At 45.1% G+C, this 19,980-nt stretch overlaps 1 protein-coding gene across 1 annotated transcript in view; it reads right to left on the reverse strand.

The window, feature by feature from the left end:
* Nucleotides 1–4,794: 4,794 nt before the first annotated feature.
* TRMT61A (tRNA methyltransferase 61A) overlaps nucleotides 4,795–19,980 on the reverse strand; it is a 54,084-nt gene continuing 38,898 nt past the window's right edge. Inside the window, exon 4 of the mRNA XM_080992320.1 lies at nucleotides 4,795–5,980. Coding sequence (XP_080848446.1) covers nucleotides 5,652–5,980 — 329 coding nt within the window. The 3' untranslated portion in view covers nucleotides 4,795–5,651. The remainder of the gene's footprint in view (nucleotides 5,981–19,980) is intronic.

Below are 19,980 nucleotides of genomic sequence, written 5' to 3' on the forward strand. Positions count from 1 at the left end.
ATGTCCCCAAATCACGTCAGAAGAGCCGGGCATATCTGCCAGCTCTGAAGATCTAAAGGACACCCCAGAATGCCTTGGTGTAGAAAACATGTGCTGGGCTTGAACGGATGAAAAGCATGTAAAGGGAAGTTCTCTTTCTGCACATAACTGTGGCATTATGGGAGAAGTATTGCTTCTTTTCTCTTGCATTCTGGGAAGTCTTGCTTATAATCTTTTCTCTGTTTCTGCACACACTGTACAAACCTGTTCCAAATACCAAGACATTCCTTCATTGCTCAGTTCATCTTAAGTTCATGAACAAACAATATGACCTGTTCTTAATGCATAGCTGACCACATCTACGGAACTCGATTATTATATTCTTTCATGTTATGATCAATCATTAGTAATTGTTTTAGTCATGCTATATCAATCTTTAGTTATAATTTAATTAGGAGGTTTCATGCCTGTCTAGTTCCAGCTCCGTTTCCCAGCCTTTAATCTATCGGTGATTAATGTTTATATGTAATTCCCGCCTTGTACTTATGTTAACCAATCAGCAACAAGTTGCTTTGTGTTTGTATCAACCAATCAGCCACAAGCACACCTGTGGCAATGTTTGTAATATTCAATAAAAGAGAGTTCTCGGGGCTTGCCCCAAAAGAGACGCCTCTCATATGACACCTGCCACTCATCTGTCGTGAATTCATTCCAACAAGCATGTATCTTAAGAGCGCAGGAGCCTGCTGGATCAGGCCAATGGCCCATCTAGTCCAGCCTCCTGTTCTCACAGTGGTCAAAACTGATACCTGTGGGACACCTGCAAACAGGACTTGAGGGCAAGAGGATGCCCCACTCGTGCGGTTTCCAGCAAGTGGTACCCAGAATCATCGCTGCCTCCAACTGTGGAGGCAGAGCACAGTCATTGTGGCTAGTAGCCATCGATAATAAATAATAATAATATTTTTTATTTATTTATACCCCGCCCTTCCCGGTTCAAAAACCGGGCTCAGGGCGGCTAACAACAAATTTAAAACGCTTAATTGTAAAAGCAGCATAAAACACAGTATAAAAACATGAATAACAATAAAATTCAAAGTTCAGAAATCAATTTAGGGGAAATCCATCTAATAAGCATTAGATAATCCCCAGGGCTAGCTGGCTGAATTAGTCCTACTTGGGCCAGCAAGGAGGCCAGGGGAGAATTAGCTGTGGGGTCTCAGAGCAGGCAATCTTCATAAAAAGGGAAGGGGAGGGAAGAGAAGGGAAATAAAAGATCAGGCTGAATTCAAATTGAAGGCCAGGCAGAATAGCTCTGTCTTACAGGCCCGACGGAAGAAGGTTAAATCTTGAAGGGCCCTAGTCTCATGGGACAGAGCATTCCACCAGGTTGGAGCCATCACTGAGAAGGCCCTGGCCCTGGTGGAGGATAGTCTGACTTCCTTAGGTACCTCTAAACTATGGTTATTCATCGATAGCCCTCTCCCCCATGCAGTTGTCCAATCCCCTTTTAAAACCATCCAACTCGGTTCCATTACTGCCACCTATGGGAGCGAGTTTCATATCTTTTAGCTATGCACTGGCTGAAAAAGTAATGATTTTTATTGGTCCTGAATCTCCTAACATGGAGATTCACACATGGAGTGTTGTACTTCAGACTCTGTTTGTGGGCTTCCCACAGGCATCTCTGGGAAGAGGGTGCTGGACTAGCGAAGCCTTTGGTCTGATCCACAGGGCGCTTCTTAAAATTTATGCATGCAGCCCTCTCTATCTCCCATCTCTCTGTTTGCTTGTCTTGCTTGACTCAAGCTGCAGAGATTGTCTTCATCAAGACTGCCAGCGGCGGCTTTGGAGCAGCGCTCTCCCTTTCTGCCAGGGATGCTGGAGGACACTTTGCAATTCAATCAGGCACGCGGAGACTTGTCTGCAGGGAATGACATCCCTCCCACACCTGCCTAGGCGAGCGAGTCAAGGAAGAAGGCAGCTACCAAAGGGAACAGGCTGCACCCTCCATCGCTCTCCTGTGAAATCCAGGAATGGGGCACCAGCAATGAATAACGGCAGAATCCTTAGTTTGACTGCAACATTTTAACCAGGAGCAAGGGACAACCTAAGAGGCATTGACACTATAAGCCTGTCTTCACCAACCCGGTGCCCACAGATACTTTGGACCACAATTTCCAACAGGGGCAGCTGTAATCCAAAACCTCTGGGGGCGCCAGGTTGCCAAAGGCTGCTGCAAGCTATGCCCAGGCAACTTAACCCACCCAGCTGCAAAAAGTGCTGTGCTTTTAGGGTTTCCAACTTTTGGAAACCCATCCCTGCTCTGTCCCTTTACTGCTTCCTCTTCCTTTTTAATACCAGTGAAGAAAAGTGCTTGGCATTTTTATAGCATTGCATGTTTGATGTTCTGTCCTGCGGCAAAAGGGGAAGAAAATACAGCCCTCTGTTACAGCACTTTCCAACTCGCTGCAATGCAGCGAAAGCTGGAGCAACCGGGGGGGGGGGGGGGCTTCATGAGACTGGCTGAGGCTGCAAACGCTGTGCACATTTTCTCAGGACAAGCACCACTGAGCACCACTTACTTCTGAATGAACGGGCCAACGCCACATGAAATAAGCCAAAATTAAATCGCAGCCGCACTGTTGATTGCAACATTTCATTTCAGTTTGCCTGGGAGCCTGATGCAGCCCTCGGGTCTCTGTTCAGCCCTTGGGATTCCCCAGTGGCCACATCTTCTCCCCAGCCCTGATCTGCACCTTCCTTTGAGCGTTTTTGCCAGGACTGGAAGGAGTCCTTGTACTCACATAATCCCTCTTGCTTGCCCGGATGGAGGGTTGAGAGCAGGGTCCGACTCCGTGTAGAATTTAGCCTACTCTTGTTGGCACTGAGTACTGAGAGACAATGGAGTGTTGAGAGACAATGGAGTGTGCCTCTGGGGGTGGAGTCAAACTATTGTGTTAGCAGCACCCAAGGGACTTCCCCAGGGCACAAGCCTGGGTAGTGTGTCTGGAGGTCCTGGGCTGCCCAGATGATGCGACACCCCCCCTTTCCCCTGGCTAACCAAAGGAAAGCAGAGCAAGGCGTTTGGCACCAGCTTGGCTGCAGTAGTTGCCAGAAGAAGGTGTTCAAGGCACCATCCAACCACCTTAGGGACTCCCTTCTGGATCTGTGTAGGGTTTTTACTCCTGAGCCTTTTCTTCTCCTGAAGAGATCCCACAAGGCAGCAGAGGCTTAGAATCCAGAATATGGGGTGTTAGGGGAGGGGTGGTACCTCTGGTGGGGGACATGTTCTGCTCCTTCTGGGGTAGTTCATCCATCTTTGGTCCCTGTTCGCAGCTCTCACCTGTGGCTCCTAGAAGCTGTCAGCATGTGACAGCAGCTACACCCTGGCAAACAGTTTCAACTGGCCAGCTAAACCAGGTGAGGGCAGCCAATGGTTCTCAACCCTTCGGTGGGTTAGGGACTTCCCCTGCATGTGAAAACAGGCTCTAGCAGCTTGAGCAGACAAGACCAATAGTGGGTCCAATGGTCAAGGAGGAGTTTTCTGTGTGTGCTGTAGAGGGGTAGACACGGCTCGCCTAGGGCTGGGCAATATATCAAAATATCATTCCAAAACTGGTTTGAAGCCCCTATTGTGTTACTGGTTTCATAATTTTTGATCTGGCAAAAATATTGCAAATCATGATGCAGGGTGTGTGTGTGTGCTATGCAAAAATCACAATGCAGGAAAAACCGTGAATCCAGCCAGTGCCCCTATATAGCTCTATCCTTATATCAGACATTGTGATAAATCAGTGTATCAGGATGTTTAGCTGGTGATATATTGCGATGTTGAAAACGAGATATCGCCTAGCCGTCGGCTCGTCAACCTCGGAAAACTTCCCATCTAACCTATTGCACAAAGGTAGAATTTACATTCATTGCTCCGCCCACTTTGCCTCTGGCCAAGCCCATCATCTGCATGAGACCCCTATAAGGTTGTTCAAATGGGAGTCTGGAAAAAGTCCCCTCCCACTTTTCTGGCTTTGCACTAGAAGCATATTGAACCAAGGACATACGGTGCTGATTTGAGTGCAAGCATCTTAAGGACAGAGGCATTCCCTTGGTTCTGTTTCCTCTCCTTTTGTAGGTTTAAGCAGCTCCCCCTCCTCTTCCCCAGTTGATCTGATGTTTACATATGCCTGCTGTTCTCTCTTTGCTTGCAGGCAGGCGGTTGTAGCTACCCCATTAATGATGCAGCAGCAGTAGCACCTTCTACCCTGCTTTCCCTCAAAAGTACTTTCGAGCACTGCATAACAGAAGACTTTTAACATCCTTCCGAAGAGGAGGAGGCGGAGGCGGCGGAAAGCTGCAGCCCTGGAACACTTACGTAACAGCTTCGAGCTCAGATGATTTGCTTTCCTGGTTTTTAATCTGCTCAGCTGTTCTATCTTTGCTCGCCGCGGTTGGCGGAACTTTTGTTAAACTGTGACAGATTAGCACCGGGGCTGTAACCCATTGAAAGCTCAGCCATGTTTATTTTTGGTCAAGAAAAGGGCAAAACCGGATTCGCACTTTCAGGCATATCTATTAATCAGCCGGCGCATGGAATGGATAAAAAGATTTGCCTCGTGGCTCGCATTTCACCCAGGCCCTAGGAAGACAGGATTGTGACGTGCTTATACGCTGGTTAAGAACACCAGGGAAGGGTTCGTTCTGTTTACAGCAATGGACATCTGTAAATACAAGTACCATCTTACAATACAGGACAGATTGAATAAGGGAGGGTTTTTTTTTTTTTGCTGCTTGTTGTTTGGCAGGGAGGAAGCAGGATGCAAATCTAGCCATTTATTCAGGACCAAGTGAATGTGCGATTGTGCTGAGGATTCTGCTCACACAGAAGAGGTAGAAGAGCCGTCCCTGAACAGAATTATTTCGGGATGCAAGCAGGGATGTGATTAAATGACACTTCCTATAGGAAACCACCAGCTCCATTCAGCATTAGATGTCAGGGTGAAGACTTGCAGCCTAACTTTCTCCCCTCAAAAGCTAGCCCTGCGCTTTGAATCTTTGTGATAAGGGAGACCCACTCACGTCATGCAACCACAATAAATTGGGTTTGATGCTCTTTCCAGGGTGGTTCACCTATGTATGCATGTATATATGGATCCACACATCCGCTTGCCTTTTTAGACTCTCTTTGCAGGGGCTGCTAGCCAATTCTGGGGCTACGGCAAAACCATTTTTATTTTATTTTTAAAAAATCCAAATATTAAATAGATTCCCAATGGCAAATACAAAACCGAAAGCAAAAATTCTCCCCATTGCACACCCTCGTTGAGAGAAGAATCAATGCAGGGGTTCCAGAAAGAAAAAGGAAACCTTGTTGACACCCGCCCCCCGCCCCAAACAACCTCAGTAAGTGGCTTTTGCTTTGCAAAGTCCATCCCACAGCTATTAGCTGCTAATCCATCTTCCTACCTGACAGGCAGCCAAGCACTGTTCCAGAAGGACAGTGTACTGCAAGGCTGATCTGGTTAGCGCTCCTGCGTGCTATTTAAACAAAAGCATAATCTTACTCAGTCTGACTATATATGGAATTGCCCGACGAGCAAAAAAAGCCTGGGATGCTTGATTGGGAGGGAGGGAAGGAGGGAAGGCAGCAAGGAGGCCGCTAGCTTCGCGAGTAACTAAAATAGGCTTTTGGTAGCGAAGGTCAAATACCCAGTGTGACCCACCATCTCCCTTGGTGGCACACCGCTTTTAAACTGTGCGTTTCCCTGCTGGAGACCAGCAGAAGAGGCACCCTGATCGGATGGGCTGCCTTTGTCAGACTCCGCTCTGGCATTGCCCCCGATTCCTTTTCCAAGGTCAGGGACTGGCAAGCTGATTGTCCGAACGTTGTACACTCTCAGCAGGATCTCCAGAGTGTTACATTCGGCAAAGCCGTGCTCCTCCAAAGCCAGGCAGGTCCTTTGCACTTGTTCGATGCAAGGGGAAAAGGAACAGATGCGTCCACCTACAGAAAAAGAGGGAGGGAGAAAAGAGGATGAATGAATGAATGAATGAATGAGAAGCGGCAGTCTGGCTAATCTCCTCCAAACCCCCGTTTCCCTAGCAGTGCTACCCGAGCTCAGATTCTGTGAATCACCGATTTCCATAGCAGCTTTGCTGAAGTCGCTGGGGCAGCCCCTCTGATGTAAATTCTATGACAGGCACAGTTTTTCAATTTCCTGGTTTTATACAAAGTGGGGGAAGGCTGCTGACTCCTACACACTGGAGATTTAGAGAGAGGTGGGTGGGTGCAGGGGTGAGGATCTGCCTCCTGCAGTTCAGTGCCAGCAAAATTCTGTAAAAGGTTTAGAAAGGGCAGGACTTTCAGCACAGAGAGTATTTCTGCACCTATTCTGTATTTCATCGGCGTGCATGCAGACAGGCAACAGGAACAGTCTGTGCCTTATCCTTGTGCCTGGTCCATGGGCTGTTAGCATGTCACTTCCTAGACCCTTCACACAGATGCTATAGCACCTCAGTAAAGAGATACTGACTTTCGCACAATGCGCTTCGTTAATGTCAGAGTTGTGTAAACAGTGACGGTCTCTCTTTTCCTCCGCTGCTGTACAAGTTGTCTCGGGACGGAGAAAAGATTTTAAGGTTTGTGATCGGGACAGGCAGGCGGCAAAGGCACACAGCTAATCTCCCCTGGCATCTCCTCGACTCGCACTCCCCCCCCCCAAAGGGTGGCATCCAATTAAACAGTTCCACCGGCACAAGGACTTTCAACTGTGCAATGGAACTTCCCTGCCTTCATCTCTGTTGTGGGAAGAACATATTTAGGGGTTGCACAGCATGACAAGTCCTTGGATGGACTAGTGGAACTGTCTAGTTGGACACCGCCCAACATTATAAACAGTAGACTTATGCAAATCTAACCGGTAATCCTGTTTTTTTGCCTCCCTTTGCAGGAAGGAAGGCATTGCACAACCTCTTCCAGACTTACACAATGCTGGCTACTTCACTATGCCTTAGGGATATATCTCAGGGATATCTCACAGTTGCCTTTTCTGCTTGCCAGTGCACTGAAGAACACAGCAGTCTTTTATACAGAACCCAACCTAGATGCATCTAGCTCAGGTTGTCTCAAACCTGGGTCTCCAGCTGTTTTTGGACTACAACTCCCATCATCCCTAGCTAGCAGGACCAGTGGTCAGGGATGATGGGAGTTGTAGTCCAAAAACAGCTGGAGACCCAAGTTTAGCTGAAACCCTGATTTAGCTGAATACGTGCCCACCTTAACTTCTGGCAGCGGCTCTCCAAAATTTGAGGCCTCTCCCAGCCTTAGCTGGAGATGTTGGGGACTGAACCCGGGACCTTCTGCAAGCAAAGCAGATGTTCTGTTGCTGAGCTACAGCCCTTCCTTGTGTCCCAGATATCCAGCGTTTGAAAACAGAAGTTAATCAGACTCAAACAGCAGCCCACAATCCCAGCAGAAGGAAGCACACTTGCACAGGAAACACACAAATATAATTTCTGGGGCTACAAGGAGCAGACAATCCACATGGTTTAGAGAGATATAATTGTTTCTGTTAACTTTTTTTTTTTTTTTTTTTGCATTCATATGAATGCCAGCATTAGACCACATAAGGACTGTGGATCCACAGGCCTTACATGGCTAGGCTTAAAGTGAATGTCTTATCATTTCTTTTCCTATTATGACTACTTATCTACCTGTTTAAGAAGGAATGGTGCTTTAAGCCCTATGCAAAACATCAATAGGCAATCAGCAGCAAAATTGTAAACTTTAAAGTGCAAGAGCTTTTCGTGATGGGTTCCAAAACCACACCTCTAAAGAAAATCCAGCCAGCTGCCCATATCCATCTATTCCCACTAACAATATAATACTCTTTTTTTTAAGGATCAGCTAACAAGATATATGGGTTATTCAGCTATGTTTTACTCAGAGTAAACCCACTGGAATTCATGGACCTAACATAGCCATGTCCATTCATTTCAATGGATCTACTTCGAGAAAAACTTAGCTGAATACCTCCTCCCTGTTTACAGAATAAATCCCAGCTTGTTTTTTAAAAAACAAAACAACCCCCCCACACACATTGAGCTTTTACAAAATACCTCCAGTCAGCTGAAATTTAAACTTGGTGTTTAATTAGAAATGCAAACACTCCTGCAAAGAAATGTCACCTTTTAAACTGCTAGGGTGAATCAAGAACAAAGAAAAAAGTACCAACAAACCCTGACTTTCTTTCTTTTTCTTTCTCTCTCTCTGCCTCCCTAGCAGCTAACCTATCACAAACAATAGTAAAACTTGAAAGCCTCCTTATCACCTCCTTTACCCCGCCATTCTGCCGGATGACATCATTGCTCCTGCTCTAAAAGATGTCCTGCACGCCATTACAGGTGATAAAAAGCCTTACACTATTATTATTTTGATTTCTTACTTGCCCATTTGCCAGAAGGTTTCAGGTCAGGTCACAGCAACTTAACATTCAATATTAAAAAAACAACAATTCTAAACAAACGGCTGTCACTATACATTAGGCTGGGGTGGGGTGAAGGTATTTAAAAAGCCTGGGATTTTACAGTAGGTGGAAAAATAATCCCTGCTTGTGGAATGTCCTCCCTGGTGAGACGTCTCTGCCTCCCTCATTTAAAAGCATTCTTGCTCACCCAGCCGTTTGTTGGCTCAAAGATACTGGCCATGGCAACCACGAACTTCTTAGCGGTGAGAGGAATGTGGTTGCTTTTAGGTGCTTTTAAACGTTTAAAGTAGTTTTTGTTAAAAATATATATATTCTTAATTGTGACATTGCAACTTTTTTGTGTTTGTTGCCCTGAGCTTCTCCAGTAAGAAGGGCAGGATGTAAATTTAATACAGTGTTACCTTGGTACCTAGGGACGCATGTGGCACTGTGGGTTAAACCACAGAGCCTAGGGCTTGCTGATCAGAAGGTCGGCGGTTCGAATCCCCGCAACGGGGTGAGCTCCTGTTGCTCGGTCCCTGCTCCTGCCCACCTAGCAGTTCGAAAGCACAACAAAGTGCAAGTAGATAAATAGGTACCGCTCCGGCAGGAAGGTAAACGGCGTTTCCGTGCGCTGCTCTGGTTCGCCAGATGTGGCTTAGTCATGCTGGCCACATGACCCGGAAGCTGGACGCCGGCTGCCTCAGCCAATAAAGCGAGATGAGTGCCGCAACCCCAGAGTCGGTCACGACTGGACCTAATGGTCAGGGGTCCCTTTACCTTGGGTTATAGATGCTTCAGGTTACAGACGCTTCACGTTACAGACTCCGCTAACCCAGAAATAGTATCTTGAGTTAAGAACTTTGGTTCAGGATGAGAACAGAAATCGCGTGGTGGCGGGGCAGCGGCAGTGGGAGGCCCCATTAGCTAAAGTGGTACCTCAGGCTAAGAACAGTTTCAGGTTAAGAACGGACCTCCAAAACGAATTAAGTTCTTAACCCGAGGTACCACTGTACATAAAATATAATTGTTGAAGAAGTGGCTTTTGAGGAGAGACCGAAGTGGGAGAAGGACAGAAAGGGGTTGCTGGCAGAGGACGTTGTGCCTTGTGGAGACAAAAGACCAGTCTTTAGAGGTGCCACAAGACGCGATAGATTTATGGTGGCATAACCTTCCGTGGACGAGATACCACTTCATCCAATGAAGTGGAAATCCATCAGCCTAAACTCCGGTCACTTTGCTGCTGCAAATGCAGCAGTTTGCCTTCATGCCCAGATGTACGCTCCATTGTCTCTTCCCTGACCCACAAAAGGTTGGCAATCCCTGGTCTACATACTACTACACAGACCTTCTGTGCATTTGCAGAAGCGGGCTGTAAAATTGAAATAAGGACATCTGCACAACTGAGCGTGGTTTTAGCTAGATGTCTTCCACTTCCTTCCATGGGTTTTTGCTTAGAGCTGAGTCTTCAACCCGAAGTTCAGTTTTTATTAATCCTCCGAGACTGTGGTACCCACAAGCAGGACCTTTTTTTTGCAGTTTCCGCCCCATCTTCTTCTAAAAGTCAAATCCTCTAGCAAAGCAGATGCTTCTTTGCCCATCTGCAGTGGGGTGTCTGCGCCACAATCGCTTGAGGGAAGAGGTCAAAAGGTTGACCACAAGAGAGGAACCAGGTCAAATGGGCAGGAGGTGCAGGATGCTTGCTTCTTACTATCTCCAAACTAGAGGTCAATCGGAAGTCACCAGAAGGCAACCACAGAAAGCCTACAACACACACACACACAATCTGCATCTGTTGCCCACCACAAATTTCACTGTAACTCCTGAGTGAGTGAAACACCCAAATCTTGGCAGGTTACATTTTTATCTGGGAGCCAATGTTTGAAACTTAGATATACAGTGAAACTTCGGGTTGCGAATGTGATCAGTGCAGGAGGCACGTTCACAACCCACAACGTTCTTAACCCGCAGCACCGCGTCTGCGCACACACGGGTCGCAATTCGGCGCTTCTTCACATGCACAAAGCACGATTTAGTGCTTCTGCGCATGTGCGAGCACTGAAACCTAGAAGTAACCCATTTCAGTACTTCCGGGTTTGGCGCGGTGCACAACCCGAAATCGCGTAACCTGAAGCATCTGTAACCCAAGGTACCACTGTATAAGCTAACTGTCAAATGGCACCTTAAGCCTAGGTTACAGTTGCTACAACCAAATGTCTAGGTGCCTTTTTTCTCCCCAGTGAAATTTATTATGATTATTATTATTCATTTCCATACCACTTTATATTTTAAAGAAAAAATCTCAAACAGGTTCACAACAAATTAAAACATCAAACAAAACAGTCTATAGCCCTGGTTCCCAATGTGGGGTACACGTCCCAAAGGGGGGGCAATTTGATTTTTAGGGGGGCAATTCGAGAATGAGTTATTAACAGTGAATGGCCTTTTAGGCCTCCTCTATGTGAATAGGAGTTCACTTTTTGAATAATAAGAATTATATGTCACGGCGGGGAGCACATTGGGATTTTAGAGATGTTTAGGTGGGGCATGACCAAAAAAAAGGTTGGGAACCACTGGTCTAGAGTAAAAGAAATTCAAGGGTTCAGAATTTCAGATCCTTCTCTAGGGAAAATTCTGCTTTCCTCATATTTACTGTCTCTCTCACCCCTTTTTCCTCTTCTCTTTCCTCCACAACCCCACACTGATGACCACAAAAATGTCTCAATTTGACTGTAATGACCTGTATGAATATGATTTGAAAGTAGAGACACTGAATGAACTCTTGTTGCTTACAGAAAATCTTAATAAGAACATAATTTTAAAAATGGTATCACACATCAACTTTACTTAGATTTTATCCTTTTGTGGATTGCACCAAGTTCCTATTCAATTGACCCTTAACAGTTCACAACTACTCAGAAGTCAGCACTACAGAGTTTGATAGGACTTTACTCCCAGGTTAGGTGGGTGCAGGATTGCAGCGTAAGGATATGATAATCATCACCCAGGAATTGCATTTCCCCCTTAAATACCTGCAATGAATTGTTTGCTAAGCCTTAATAAATACACAATACCCACAATTATGATATTTTAATTAAGTGTCTATTTCCTAGCATGTGCTCAGTCATGAAATACTGCAAAAACCCAAATTAAATCCTACACAGCGTTCTCAAAACAGAGAGATAAAACAAGTGCATTTTTCCTACTTCCTGGAATCAACATGAACGATTACGTAGAGTTATTGCTAAAACCCCCAAATTATTTACACAACGTCCTCTGAACATACAAATTAGTAACACATTTTCACATTAAGATCAGCCAAGGTTAAGAACCCACTGCCAAATTATAATCCTCAAGTAAGAATTGTTGCAAGGACCCTAAATTAATAATAAAAAAAAAATCTACAAGTTCACAAAGTAGTTTCCCTCTCACGAAGAAAAGAGGTCGACCAAAAAAAGGTCAGCACACTTTCCGTATCTTACGACTGAACAATATGCTGTTGCAAGAACCCAAAGCCAATTGCACAACCACCACAGATTCTAATAAACAAGAGGTTCTAAGCAGCAACATGTTGCATGTGTGTGTGTGTGTGTGTGTGTGTGTTGTGGGGGAGCCTTAAGACTCCCCAGGGTAAGTGAACAGTCAACTGGGCAAGTGAGTTAGTGACCAGGTGAGCAAATGACCAGGTGGGTTGACCAGCTGGTGAACAGGGGCAGCACAGCCTGCATCTAAATGGGCTGGCACACAGATGGCTTTTTCCCTCTGGCAGATGGTCTTGTGGCCAGCTCAGCTCCTCTCCAGCTGTGGGAGGAGGGTGGAGGCAGCATGCATGCATGCATGCATGCATAAACAAACAAACAAACAAACAAACAAACAAACAAACAAACAAACAAACAAATAATAATAATGATGTTTTTATTTATACCCCACCCACCTGGCTGGGTTGCCCCAGCCACTCTGGGCAGCTTCCAACACATATAGGACTAATAATAAAACATTAATAGTAACAATCTGATCCACTATAAAAAGTCCCAATAACTTTAGAATAAACAACTTATATCAAATAAAGCAATATTCAATAATCCATTAGAATCCAACACTAAGCAAATAATAATTAAACAATAATTTGCACTTATCAGTTACAATAAAGAATTACGGCTCGATAAACAATAAAAATAAGAGCAAAACACAATACATAAAATACCACCAAACATACAAAACCATGTAAAAGGGTCAAATTGAGAAACAAGGACACACAAGGACTCCTCCTTATTTGTGGGTGTTATTATTATACTTGATTCATCAATTGCCTTCTAAACTAGCCTGAAGGCAATTTACACATGAAAAAACAGTTAAAAACACACACATTTAAAACAAGACTGAAATCCTAACAAGTGGGCAGTCATGGTAAAGACCTCTTTAAAAGCCTGCAGAAAAAAAAATGTCTTCAGCTGTTTCCAGAAAGTGCAGATATTGGGTGCCTGTCATAGCTTGAGGGGAATGTTATTCCACGGGACAGGGGCAGCCACCAAAAAAGCCCTGCTCCGAGGAACTGCTCTGATTTACTATCTGAATAACCCATTCAAAGCGAGGGTTGTCCCTTTGACTATGACAGCAATGGCTTTCCAGAATGGAAATAAAATCTAGGGTTAATTGCACCCTGCCCCTGCCCTCCTCACACCCCAAACTCGCTAGAATCAGCATGAGTTGAATGGACTACCAATGACCTCAGTTTTAATTTTTAGAAGAACCACTTGCCCCCATTAATATAGGCAAAGGTTAACTTCAAGGCAATCCCAACCCCACATTTTTCAGGCCTCCATTTACATTCCACTGGGAATTGTTGATGAGAATCACAATCTTTTCTCAACCAGTTACTCAAGGAAAGACACGCACCGGGCCTTCTTGTTCCATTATAATCCGTTCAAAAGGAACATAACACAGTTCTCTTGGGGGAAAGGGAAAACAAATATGGTTCGACTTCCTTAGCTCCCCATATAAGTCAATGCAATCCTTCTTGGTGCTTGTCCCGAAGCAGTCTTTGCAAACCACACTTTGGTCCTGCCACGGCATTGCCTTGGCAGGTTATTTAAGCTAGTAAATCTTTCTGGAATCTTCATCCCTCGATCTTCATCTTCCCAGCCTCCAATAGGAGCCAGGAAACTTGCTACATCTTCAAGAGGTAGTAGATGGAGGTTGTTGATGGAGCAACGTGGCTCCCCCATCTCATACTCCTTTTCTCTATGGCTTTTTCCTCTTATCCTTAATTTGCCCTCCACTAAACCCATATCCACACCCCCTGCTATAACAGTGGTACCTCTGGTTACGAACTTAATTCGTTCCGGAGGTCCATTCTTAACCTGAAACCATTCTTAAACTGAGGTACCACTTTAGCTAATGGGGCCTCCCGCCACCGGTGCGCAATTTCTGTTCTCATCCTGAGGTAAAGTTCTTAACTTGAGGTACTACTTCTGGGTTAGCAGAGTTTAGAAGACGAAGTGTTGGTAACCCAAGGTGTTTGTAACCTGAGGTACCACTGTAATAGCCAAACTACTAAAATAATAATAATAATAATAATAATAATAATAATAATAATTAAAAAAAAAAAAACCTGCTGAAAAAAGAGGCTAAAATACAATATAGAAAAGACCATGAAGATTGAAGCAAATTTATAGGAAATGGTTGAAAGAATAATCTATTTTCGTCCTCAGAATTTGGTTTCCCTTAGCTTGCTTTTAAAAAAATATTGGTGCTATGAGCATAGCTGTCAACGTTTCCCTTTTTTAAATGGAAATTCCCTTATTCCGAATAGGATTCCTCGCAAGAAAAGGGAAAAGTTGACAGCTATGGCTATGAGTGCTATACCTTAGCAATACACTTGCGAGTAAGCGCCATCAGAAAAAGGACAGCGAAAGATTTTTGTTGCACCTTAAAGACAAGCATGTTGATTATGGCATAAGCTTGTGCGGACTGGGATTTGCTGCACCAAGCCTCGTCCACAAATGTTTATGCCAGAATGAAATGTGTTAGTCTTTAAGATGCCACAAGGCTCTTGTTGTGACAGGCTCACACAGCTACCCCTTCTGGAAACTGTCAGCAAAGGAGCGTTGATGAGTTTGCTAGCTGCAGCCTCTTCCTTTACAAGCTCAGATTTTTCTGCCAAATTATTTTTAGGATGCCCGGTTTGGCCAGGACACTTCTCAGGCAGTTCTGAAATCTGCCAGGTTTAGATTGTGTGGAATAGCTGTTTGCTGCTTTGGACTAAAAAGGGGGATTATTTTTTTTAAAAGGAAAGCGATGATGACGGTTCTCTAGTAAAGTAGAATTAGGCCACATCAACCATATATATTTAAAGCAGGGTCTCCCAAACTTGGGTCTCTGGCTGTTTTTTGGACTACAATTCCCATCATCCCTGACCACTGGTCTTGCTAGCTAGGGATGATAGGAGTTGTAGTCCAAAAACAGCTGGAGACCCAAGTTTGGGAAACCCTGATTCAAATCATTAGGACACTACTGTAACAGTCATGGCTTCCCCCAAAGAATCCTGGGAACTGTAGTCTGGTACAGGTGCTGAGAGTTTTTTAGGAGACCTCTATCTCCCCCACAGAACTACAATTCCCAGAGTTCCCTGGAAAGAAGGCTTGATAGTTAAACCATTCGATATAAGCTCCCTATGTTTCTTATCTCTATCGACTTTCTCCATCCCATGAATAATTTTATATACCTCTTTCATACTCACATTTCTCCTCCCCCCGAGCTAAAAAGCCCCAAATGCTGTCGCCTTTCTGTTGCTTCAGCCCTTGGTAATTTTGCCTGCCCTTTCCTGAACCTTCCCCAGCTCCACAACATCCTTTTCGATGCATGGTGACCAAATCTGCGGACAGTATTCCAAGTACAATTGCATCATCGATTGCATAATGGCATTATGATATTGGCAGTTTTACTTTCAACCCCTTTCCTAGCATGGAATTAGCCTTTTTCAAAGCTCTCACACGCTGGGCTGATATCGTCACTGAGCTATCCGCTATGACCCTGGTCAGTCATGACTAGTTTAGACCTCATGAGTGCATGTGTGCAGTTAGGGTGTTTTGCACATTATTTTGCACTTGCATAATGCCCATTCATCCAGTTTGGAGATATCCTTTTGGAGCTCCTTGCAATCCCGTCTTGTTTTTTTCCATCCTGGACAATTTAGTGTCATCTATAAACCTGGCTACCTCACTGCTCGCCCCTAACTCCAGGTTATTTATGAACAAGTTAAAAAGTCGTGGAAGTCCTCAGTTGTGGAAACTGTCCATTATTCCTACTCGCTGCTTCCCGTTTTTTAAACCAGTTACTGAACCGTAAAAGGAGATCTCCTCTTATCCCATCACTGCTAAGGTTCCTCTGGAGTCTTTGGGGAGGGATTTTATCGAAAGCTTTTTGGAAGTCCAAGTACACAATGTTAACTTGATCACTTATAACCATACACTCGTTGAAGCTCTGAAAAATTAGTGAGACAGGAGTTGCTCTCCAGAAAGCCATGCTGATTCTGTCTCAAAAAGACTTGTTCTTCTATATGTAAGATTATTCTATTGTTAATCACGTTTCCCACCAGTTTTCCAGTTAAGCTAAGCGGCCTGCAATTTCCTAGATTCCTGTTTAAAAATTGGTATTGCATTGGTCACTTTCCAGTCCCAACATATGGAGGCTGATCTTAGGGAGAAGTTGCATATTTTTGTTTGAAAATCAGCATTTTCACATTTGAGTTTGGAAAGACACCATCTAGAGCTGAGGGTTTGTCCGTTTTTAATTTGTCAATAAGTCCTAGAACCTCGCCATGCTGGTTCTGCTTCTACAAGACTTGTTCTTTTATGTGCTTAGTAATTCTTTAATAGAACTTTTCACCAGATGTTAAGCAAACTGATTTCTAATTTTCCAGATTTCCCTAGATTCACCCCCCCCTTTAAAATGCTGTTTCACAGGCCAGTCTCTATTTGCCCTTTTCCTGGAGGAATGTTGTATCTCTGCAAACAGTGAGCTAGGAATCCCCAGAAGAGATTTCTCAGCAAATTAAGAGTTCCGAGGATTCTTCGATGAAACAATATTCACACGTTTTAGTCCAATTCGCCCACCAATTTTTTCTTGAGATGTGCTTTGGGGCCTACACCGCACTGCCAGCGATATTACATGCAGATCGAGTGGAACAGGGTTGTGTTTATTTAAGGGGGATGGTATGTGTAAACAGAATAATCCCCAGTCCTTAGATGGAGTGCTCTGGAGACTGTTAGCTTTCCATCCAAGAGGCTTCGCATCTCCTGAATGCATCAACGCGAGGCGACAAGAGACGACAAAATCCCCCCAAGGCAAACAGATCTGTCAAACGGAACATTGCAAAGGGTAGACAGAAACCAACATCTTTCAGCCGGTCCTGTTTGAAGAGAGGCTCTGTTCCTAGATAGTACCCGAAGCCGCCTCCAGTCCAGAGCTTTTAAGACGCACCTTTCCTCCCTTTACGGGGGAGAGATTGCATCTCCCGTTCAGCCACAATGTCACCTCTGCAGCTGGGAATAGAAGGCTTCGGTCTTTGCTCTGAAAAGCCACCCGGCCAAATCAGCTCAAGGAATTAAAAAAGGACGTGGTCTGCCAGAAATCCAGGGATCATGTGGTCTCGCTCATGATGTAATGTCCTCATAAGGCAGGCTTCCTGGCACGAAGTAGGTTTTAATGAGTGGGGGAAGGGGGAGAGAAAAATAATGGCTGGGGTGGCGCTAATTGTTGTTCGGCTGCTCTGCATTCTTTTCCCATCTCCCCAGCCGGCTGCTGCCGCCCCACAAGAAGAAGAAGAAAAAGCCTGTTATGCAATCTATGCAAATGATAACAAGGCAACCTGTCTGATAAAAATAGAGGGTAATGGGGACACCAGAGTGCCCTGTTTATATCCAACGCTCACTTAAAAGAGGAAAGTCACAAGTCAAGCAGAAAAAGGTGGTCCAATTTGGGACCACACTACTTGGCAGGTGAGAACATTTTGCAAAGGATCTTCCATATGAAAGCAAACAAAAAACCGACCTGGATTTATGGAGCCAGTGTGGACTTAGGGTTGCCACCCGTCCCTGAATAATACAGGATTGCCCCATATTTCGATGTAAAATGCTATGTCCTGTACTGATAGTTTTGTCCTGTATTTCAGGACTTCTCTCTCTCTCTCTCTGTGCCAAGTTAGGGACCCTCCCCAAATGCATGTGTTTGAGAAAGGGTGTGTGAAAGGTCACGTATTTAAGCTTTGGGTAGCAAAGCACAGATAGGTTTACAAATGTGTGTGTGTGTGTGTGTGTGTGTGTGTGTGAGAGAGAGAGAGAGAGAGAGAGAGAGAGAGAGAGAGACATTCCAGAGGGGCCATCCTGTAAGATATTGTAATGGATTGCTTTGAAGTCGCTTCAGCGCCACACACACACACAAATTCTCCCCCCAACTGTACCGCCCCACTCTCTCCTGTATTTTGCCAGAACAAAGGTGACAAGCCTAAGTGTGATGGAGTGGCCAGTGTGTTGGACAACGACCTGGGGGACCTGGGTTCAAATCCTCACTCGGCCATGAAGTTAACTGGCTGACCTTGGGCCAAACCAGTTCTCAGGCTAAACTATCCCACAGGGCTGCTGTGAACTGTAGTTCTGTAAGGGGAAACTGCAGTCCTTTGTGGGCGGGGTGTGGGTGCTTTCAGTGTGCTTTAAATGTCTGGTGTGTACACAGCCTATGCCTCCAAGGTCCTAGCCTAACCACTTCATTGCATTGTATCTAAAAGCATTTTTGAAAATGTATTAGAAAAATAATAATCGTCTTGTAATATATTAACAGTTTAAAATCACCAGTTGCAGCGATCAGACAATGCATTGCACCTTAATGTTCATGCACATGCAACAGAGCCCAAACTCCTGCTTCAAAGTTCTAGAGGAGGGGTCTAAAACCTAAAGGATGGCAACTAGGAGGTCTCACGTGATTTTTAATGTGTCGCCCTCAAAAGACCGAAGAAGCCCAGTGATTCTGACCAGGAGAAGCCACAGGAAGCCAGTAAGGAGGTGGTCCCTGAGAAACAGGTTGTGTTTGTCTCACGGGGGACGGGGGACGGGGGGGGGGAACATCACAGGGAGATTGTGAGTTCAGCCCTGCACAGATGTACTCAAAGTAAATCGTCACTGAATAACTAATCCCATGGCTGCTAATCCTGCTACAAATGGTTCTGCAGGACCGATGGCTAGCTCAGTCTGAGAATTAAAAGGGGGGGAAACACACCCACACAACTCACAAAGGCCTTGCTGACGATGGGCAAGTTTACCGTGCGCCTTGGAAGGCAAAGGTGCTTCTCTGCTCCCTGTGCCAAGCGTGATGGAGCAGGTGAAACACTCCCACGACCTGGCCCCATTTGCTCCAATACGGCCCATTTGTTTATGTTGGAGCATCCGGAACGCAAGAGGCGACTGTGCGCACGCGGGTACACGGGTGTCACTCAGCATCACCCTCCAAATCGCTGAACATCTGGAGCAGAGGTTCCTTCCCAGCTCAAGCTTGTTTGCATTTCTGCAGTGCCAAGTTCATTTTAAGAAAACAGCACAGAAGGGAAACCCAGAGGGGAGTCTAATTAATAAATCACAGCTCTAACAGACAATATATTCTGGCTTTTTGCCACCAAGCTAAGCATTAAAAAACAAAAACAAAAAAACCAGAGGATGTTAACCAGGGTGCTGGGTATTCTCAGCGTTTAGGGAAATGGCTGCGGGGGGGGGGGGGGGGGAGAATGGGATCTCCGTGAAATGTCACCTCACAATAAATGCTTTGTGCTCAAGAGAAGGCGCCGGGAGGACATTGGGAGCAGCTTACTATTGTTCCCATCAGGCTTCTCAAGAGTTTCGCCCTGGAATGTCATGGAAGTGTTATGACTGACAGTTACATCAGCAGAGCTCCAGAGAAATGAAAAAGATGGCCCAAATGTAAACAAAACCAAACCAAAGAAGACCCACAGTTGGGTTTTTGAGACATGCATTCTAAGCCAGAAGCAACGCATTCTTAAATCCATGGGGTGTGTGGGCATGTCTCTAGGTGTTAACTCTTGGGCGCATCTGCATTACCAGACATCTTATGTCACTTTGCTGTCATGGCTTCCTGCAAAGGATTTTGGGAGCTGCAGTTGGGTAATCAAAAGAGATCTCCAGCCCCATTTGTCAGAACTAGTTCCCAGGGTTCCTGGGGTGTGTGTGTGTTTGTGTGTCAGAATAGAGACTGATGATGATGATGATGATGATGATGATAATAATAATAATAATAATAATAATAATAATAATAAATTTCTTATATCCTGCCCATCTGACTGGGTTGCCCCAGCCACTCTGGGCAGCTTCCAACAAAACTAACACAGGATTTATTTATTTTTTGGTGAATATCGCTGTGCAGTTCTTCTGTAGCTGCAGTTTCCACAACACAAGGGAATTCCAGCACAGGAACAAACCCCTAACGAGAAAGGTGTGTTGTGTGAACGCTCCCCCACTGCAACCAACCCCAAGGT

Source organism: Podarcis pityusensis (genome assembly GCF_964106645.2).
Source record: "Podarcis pityusensis genome assembly, chromosome: 1".
In the NCBI taxonomy this organism is placed as follows: Eukaryota; Metazoa; Chordata; class Lepidosauria; order Squamata; family Lacertidae; genus Podarcis; species Podarcis pityusensis.